This window comes from Myotis brandtii, unplaced genomic scaffold (genome assembly GCF_000412655.1).
Source record: "Myotis brandtii unplaced genomic scaffold, ASM41265v1 scaffold4623, whole genome shotgun sequence".
NCBI lineage: Eukaryota > Metazoa > Chordata > Mammalia > Chiroptera > Vespertilionidae > Myotis > Myotis brandtii.
In genome coordinates, this window is record NW_005367670.1 from 6,041 (window position 1) to 12,774 (window position 6,734).

The following is a 6,734-nucleotide window of genomic DNA, read 5'->3' on the forward strand; positions in this document are numbered from 1 at the left end:
GTCCCTCATAACACCTGTCTCTCTCCTGTTGGTTTTAGGGGTGGATTCTCAGACTGTGGTGACCCAGGAGCCGTCAATGTCAGTTTCTCCAGGAGGGACAGTCACACTCACCTGTGGCCTCAGCTCTGGGGCAGTCTCTACTAGTAACTACCCTGCCTGGTACCAGCAGACCCCAGGCAAGCCTCCCCGCCAGCTCATCTACAGCACAAACAACCGCCCCTCTGGGGTCCCTGGTCGCTTCTCTGGCTCCATCTCTGGGAACAAAGCCGCCCTCACCATCACGGGGGCCCAGCCTGAGGATGAGGCCGACTATTACTGTGCTCTGGACATAGGTGGTAGTAGTAGTATCTATTTGCACAGTGATGTAAACCCATGGGGAAGCGCAACCAAAACCTCTTCATGGGCTCAGACTGGCTCAGCCTTCGATGCAGAAAACGCCTGAAGGTGGAAATGAACAACACACCATGGGAAGGAGGCTCCCTGGCCCCATTCACCTGTCTAGTTATTCATGAGCATGTACCTACTCCATCACTCCCAACACTGGTCCATCTTGTCATGTGACTACTGCAAGAATGGGCTTTCCCTCCTCCTCTCCGCCCATAGTTACAGGGACGGGCTCAGCTCCCAACTGGATTAACCTACAGTGAGACTCAGAGACCCCACTGTGAGGCTGTAAGTCTCCTGTGACTCAAAGAGCATTGACGACACAGCCCCAGTCAGGAATCCTCTGTGGGGACAACGTCAATACTTATTTTGGCAGAGAAATGGATCATTCCCTCGGGTGGTTAGAAATGCAATTCCCATGATAGACCCACTGAGTCAGGGACTCTGTTCTTGTCCCAGAAACTCTATGCCCACAAGCTCTCCAGGAGGAGGTTCGACATGAATGCTGGAGAAGAACCTCTCCTCCTATTGTTGCCTTCCTTCCTCCACATCAAATAATAAATTCAAAATGGATTAAAGACTGAAATGTAAGACTCAAAACCATAAAACTCCGAAAAAAACGTAGGCACTAAAATCTTTGATATTAATCTTACCAACATTTTCTCTAATACATCTCCTCAGACACAGAAAGCAAAAGAAAAAGAAAAAATAAACCAAAGGGACTACATATCAGTAGAGCGTTTTTGGACAGCAAAGGAAACCACCAACAAAACCAAAAGACAGCCTCCAGTGACATCATGGAAGTGGGTACTCACCAATGATCATCCCATAAAGACGTCCATGTCCCACATTCATAAAGAGCTCACACAACTCAACACCAAGAAGAGAAAGCAAACCTTCAAAACAATCCAATTAAGACATGGGCAGAACAACCTGAATAGACTTCTCTAAACAGAACACGCAGAGGCCAACAGACAGAGGAAAAGATACTCAACATCACTGACCATCACAGAAATGTAAACTAAACCCAGAATGAAATGCCACCTCACATCCTCAGAATGGCTGCCATCAAATCCACAAACAACAAGTGTTGGCAAAGATGTGAAGAAAAGCGAACCCTCATGCACTGTTGGTGGGAGTGCAGATTGGTGCCGTCACCCTAGAAAGCTGTACAGAGGGGCCTTCAAAACTACAGGCCAACCTGCCTCATTACCCAGCGATGCCACATCTGGGTATTTATGTGAAGGAACCCAAACGCTGATGTGAAGAACTGCACGCACCCTGTGCTCCCTGCAGCATCACTGACAATGGCCGAGCTGTGGAAGCACCAGGTGCCCTGAGGGACCTAGAGGGGATTGTGCTGAGTAAAGTAGGGCTGACAGAGAAACACAAACACCATACATTTCACTCAAATGAGGAATGTACAGGACAAAATAAATAAGCAAAGTAAATTGAGTCCAAACAGATAGTTTCCTGAGGGCAGGGGGTCAGGAGACTGAATGAAAAGTTGGAGGGATAAAGTACTAATTGCTGCTTCCCAAACAGTGACGGGAAAGTGAAAGCACAGCACAGGGAAGCCAGACAATAGCCTGTGATAACTCTGTGCGGTGCCAGGTGGGCCCAGGTACCAAGGGGACACTTTGTAAAGCATAGGATTGTGCAACCGCTATGCTGTGCACGTGAAACCGATACAACATAATATTAAATGTGAACTAAAGTTGAAAAATAAAAGTGTTTTGTTTTTTTTAAGCAGAGGCCCAGCTTCTGTGGCCTGGTTGACCGAGGTGACCTCACCCAGGCCCTGTGTGTCCCCTGCTCCCTGCCTTGGCCTGGATGTTTATTCCCTTGGCCTGGATATTTATTCTCTGAACCCTGACACCTGAGGGGAGCTGGGTGTCTTTTTCCTGGAAATCACACTGTGACGAGCTTATGATCTCCAGGCACTGGGCCCCTCCCCAGGAAGGACATGGCTCTCAGACACAGGCTCCCTCCCTCCCGTTCTATTCCCATGACCTCACCTTTTCCTCTCTGTGTTATGTTGTTGATATTGGAATGATATGTGATAAATGGCAATTGATTTGGACCTAGACCTTATAAACCCAATTCCCATTAAATCCATAGAGCTCTTAACAAATATATTGGAGAATGCCAATGAGATTAGAGAACAGAAAATGAAGACTTCTGAACCCCATAAAAGAGGGAAAAGCTCTAAAAAGAGTAGAGTTTCAAACCCTTGTACTAACAACAATTACAAAAAAGACAAAAACATCTTAAACACCTCAAGAGCCAAATATTGCCAGTATAAAGTTCCAGAGTAAATGAGAACCTGCAGAAGTAACCAAAGAGCACAAGACACTTGCTCCCCAACATCGTCATATTCTCCTGGCAAAGGCAGAGGGAAAAAGCCAGGACAAGTCCTCTGGGGGCTGGGACTCTGACCGGAGCCCCTCACAACAGCCACAGAGACAACAACAACAACAACCATGAATTTCACCCTAAAGGATCACCAAGGGGAGTCAAGACCAGGTAGGAACTGACCAGCTTTCTGGGGAACATTAAGCCTCAACTTTGCTCCAAATCAGTGGTTCGCAACCTTCTGGCCCTATAAATACAGTTCCTCATGTTGTGACCCAACCATAAAATTATTTTCGGTGCTACTGCATAGCTGTAATGTTGCTACTGTTATGAATCGTAATGTAAATAACTGGTATGCAGGATGGTCTTAGGCGACCCCTGTGAAAGGGTCATTAGACTGCCAAAGGGGTTGCGACCCACAGGTTGAGAACCGCTGCTCCAAATGCTCATGCACCAGAAATTAACCCAGCGGCCAGGCAGACAGAGGGAAAGGCAACAAGCAGGTTCCTTTAAGGTCTGGGAGCATAGCGTGTCATTTACTTTGTGCGGGTCCCGAGGAACCTGAGGAAATAACGGGTCAACCCCAGCAGCAGAGGTGGGACCTGCTCATCCTCCTGCCCTGGGGAGTGGCCTCAGGAAGATCACAGAGCCCTTCCAGGAGGGCTGGGTGGAGGAAATGGGCTGGAGGACATGTGCTCTGGGACCAGCAGGGGGCGCTGGTGCACTGGGACTGAGAGCTCAGGGCTCTGGGCCAGGCAGCTAGGAACACACTCTACTGGCCCCTGCACACTTGGGCAGGCAGGTCCTCACTCAAGTGTGACTTCCCTGCACCTGGGCCCCAGGAGCCACATGAGCCCTCAGCTCTGACACCCACACTTGTCTCCTATCCCACCCCTCCCTCATGGAGTCATTGTCCAGGCCTCATTCACAGGCAAAGAGAGAGAAGCAATCACACAACAAAAAGTAATTTTGCTGTAAGAATCGTAACCTACAGGGCCACCTGGGCACGGGATAGGAGACTCCTGGGGAAGGATGGTCTCAAAGCCAACACAGAGGCCTCAGCACGCAGAGCGGGGGCTTCTGCACCAGGGCCTGGTTCCCTGGACACTCCTCCCTCCTTGCACAACACGTTGGCTTCAGTGGGCAGAGGGGAGGGGGGCATTTGCACTGCCTTTTCTCCTGCCCTCTGGGCACAGCTGGTCAACTGCACCCTTTATTCTGCCACCTTCCAACCCTGCTTCCTGGGTCCTGGGTCAGATGGTGCTGTCCCAGTGAGAGAGAGAGAGAGAGAGAGAGGCAGAAAGAGAAAATGTAGCCCAAACCAATGTTTTTATTCTTGAAAATCAAAGGAACCAAACACAAAAGGAAGAAGAGAATATTGGAAAATTACACAGAACATTTTTATCCATGATCATAGGTGATAGTTGCATAAATGACTCAACATATGACCAAGAAGAACCCATGTTACATCAAGAAAATTTCTCATTGACCTGCAGAGTGAATGTTACTGGTCTGTTTTTCCTCCTTTACTCCAGCATTTTATAGCGACTTATGGATCCTGATGGTTTGCATTTTCAGGTTTCTAATTCTGTCTTTTCCTGGAGTATTAATACTCCTCATCTCAATATTTGAAAAATGTTAATTTTTTATATTTCTATACACTGTCACTTATATGTTTGTATAATAGGAAAATAATTTACTATGAATTTTTCTAAGATATGAGTTTCAGCTTTCAAACACTCATAAAATAAATAAATTGACCATGCCAGTTTTAATACATAGATGATTGGCTAGTGATTCCAAAATAAACACCATAAATCCCAGTGTCATTTCCCCTCAGATGGACGCCAGTGTGTGTATCACCTTCCCCAACCACTGCAGACATGTTGTCCCCTGCTCATCCCCTTACATTTCTCCATCCCTCCCATTCTTCCTGCCCCTCAGGGAAGGGACGTTTAAACTGTCCTGTGATGTTCACACCAACTCCCGCACACTCAGTGATGATCTCATTTCTGATCATGAGCTACATGCTCTATTCTGTTATGTCAGATGGTAATCGGTTTCTCACAATATCATGGTGACACCGTGACATTTTCTCCTCAAATCCCTATTTAATTGGAAGGTACATCATATAACTGATGGCTTCTTAGGACAAAAGAGGGTGGCCACCCTGCCTGGTGGTGCAGCTCTCTGCGTCAGGACCCCCAACCCTGGTCCCCAGATCTTCTTTCCTGGACAAGCACTAACATGGTTGGACAGAGGGCTCACAATTGGTGGGAGGACTTACTGCTCAGATCCTCCAAAGACAAGGAGGGGTTTCCTGAGGAAGGAAGCACTGTGCCCAGAGGTGGGGCTGGATTTGAGGAGAACTAGATTGCTGGGGCCAGCAGGGGGCAGACACTCCCACCTTATCCTTCAGTCTCAGACCCTCCAGTGAAGGAAGTGAGGACTCAGGTGACCAGGACTCCCGGGCACAGACTTGGTGACAGACATCAACCCCTCCCTCCGTGTCTCAGTTAATGTGGAGTCTATTGGTCTCCACATTAGTGAGGGCCCAGCATCTGCCTCTTTCAATTCCCCCCCCCCACCCCCACGCCTACAGAGGACAGCAGGGTGACCCAGGGCAGAACTTGAGGGGAAGCTGATTTGCATGAGGCACCTTCTCCCCTAATGGGTGTGGGAGGCATGAAAAGGCCCAGGACTCCCCACTGCAGCCCAGGAGCCTGAGGAGCCACATCCTGTGAGTGTCCCCACCATGGTCTGGACGGTGCTTCTGCTCCAGCTCCTGGCGCACAGCTCAGGTGAGAGGAAGGGCCTCTGCATCCTTGGGGGACACAGAACAGCAGGGCCTCAGGGTGACCTTCGTCCCTCATAACACCTGTCTCTCTCCTGTTGGTTTCAGGGGTGGATTCTCAGACTGTGGTGACCCAGGAGCCATCAGTGTCAGTATCTGCAGGAGGGACAGTCACACTCACCTGTGGCCTTAGCTCTGGGGCAGTCTCTAGTGGTAACAACCCCAGCTGGTTACAGCAGATCCCAGGCAAGCCTCCCCGCCATCTCATCTACGAAGCAAACAAGCGTCCCTCTGGGGTCCCTGATCGCTTCTCTGGCTCCATCTCTGGGAACAAAGCCGCCCTCACCATCTCGGGGGCCCAGCCTGAGGATGAAGACGACTATTACTGTGCTCTGTACCTGGGTAGTGGCATTCACACAGTGATGTAAACCCACGGGGAAGTGCAACCAAAACCTCCTCATGGGCTCAGACTGGCTCAGCCTTTGATGCAGAAAAAGCCTGAAGGTGGAAATGGCTCAGTGTACATTCTTGATAACCTATAATTAAGTCATTACCTTCTTCCCAGAACTGGTCTTGCCGAACCTGTTACAGATGCCATAAAACTGTGAACAGTGTGCTACCCCGGAGAAATGGTTATTAACGCTGGCGCCAGGCCAAACCATCAGATATGGCCTGGAGACCCCCAACCCTTGAGGGCCTTCATGCAAGGCCCGGGAAAAGAACCAGAAGCATAATTCATATTTGCAGGACAAAAGACCACATGGAGATATAAAATGAAGCCCCCTGCGTGTTTCGGTACTGAGATTTGGAAAGCTATTCCCTGAGTCCGCTGCCGTAATTAAACAGTGTTCCTCCATTTCTTTAAAGCGTCGCTTGGTTTTTCTTGGGTCTTCTGTAACAGGAGCACGTGCTTTCTCAAGGATAGCTCCCTGCTGATTGGATCTAGAGGTTAATATGAGTTCAAGCGGTTGTTACACTAAAAAGTCAATGAGGCAGGTGAACAGGACTGGGTTTACTACTGAAGTAAAAGAGTCCCTTAGCCTCTCTTTCACGGAAACCCGTGTCAGAGCGATCTGTTCCCCCGTGGCTCAGGGCCAGCTGGTCAGCCCCGGCACTGGAGCAGCACCTCTCCTTCTCTTGTCGCCTTCCTTACCCCACACCAAGCAATAAATTCAAAATGCATTAAAGACTGAAATGTAAA

The 6,734-nt window shown here is 49.0% G+C and overlaps 2 gene segments (V, D, J or C); both read left to right on the forward strand.

The window, feature by feature from the left end:
* The window catches only part of LOC102247283, a 19,831-nt gene that overhangs the window by 154 nt on the left and 12,943 nt on the right, over positions 1–6,734 (forward strand). Inside the window, 1 exon segment of the V gene segment in view lies at positions 39–233. Coding sequence covers positions 39–233 — 195 coding nt within the window.
* LOC102247572 lies at positions 5,424–5,977 on the forward strand. The segment is given in 2 exon segments: positions 5,424–5,540; positions 5,642–5,977. Coding segments are annotated over 2 exon segments (366 nt in total).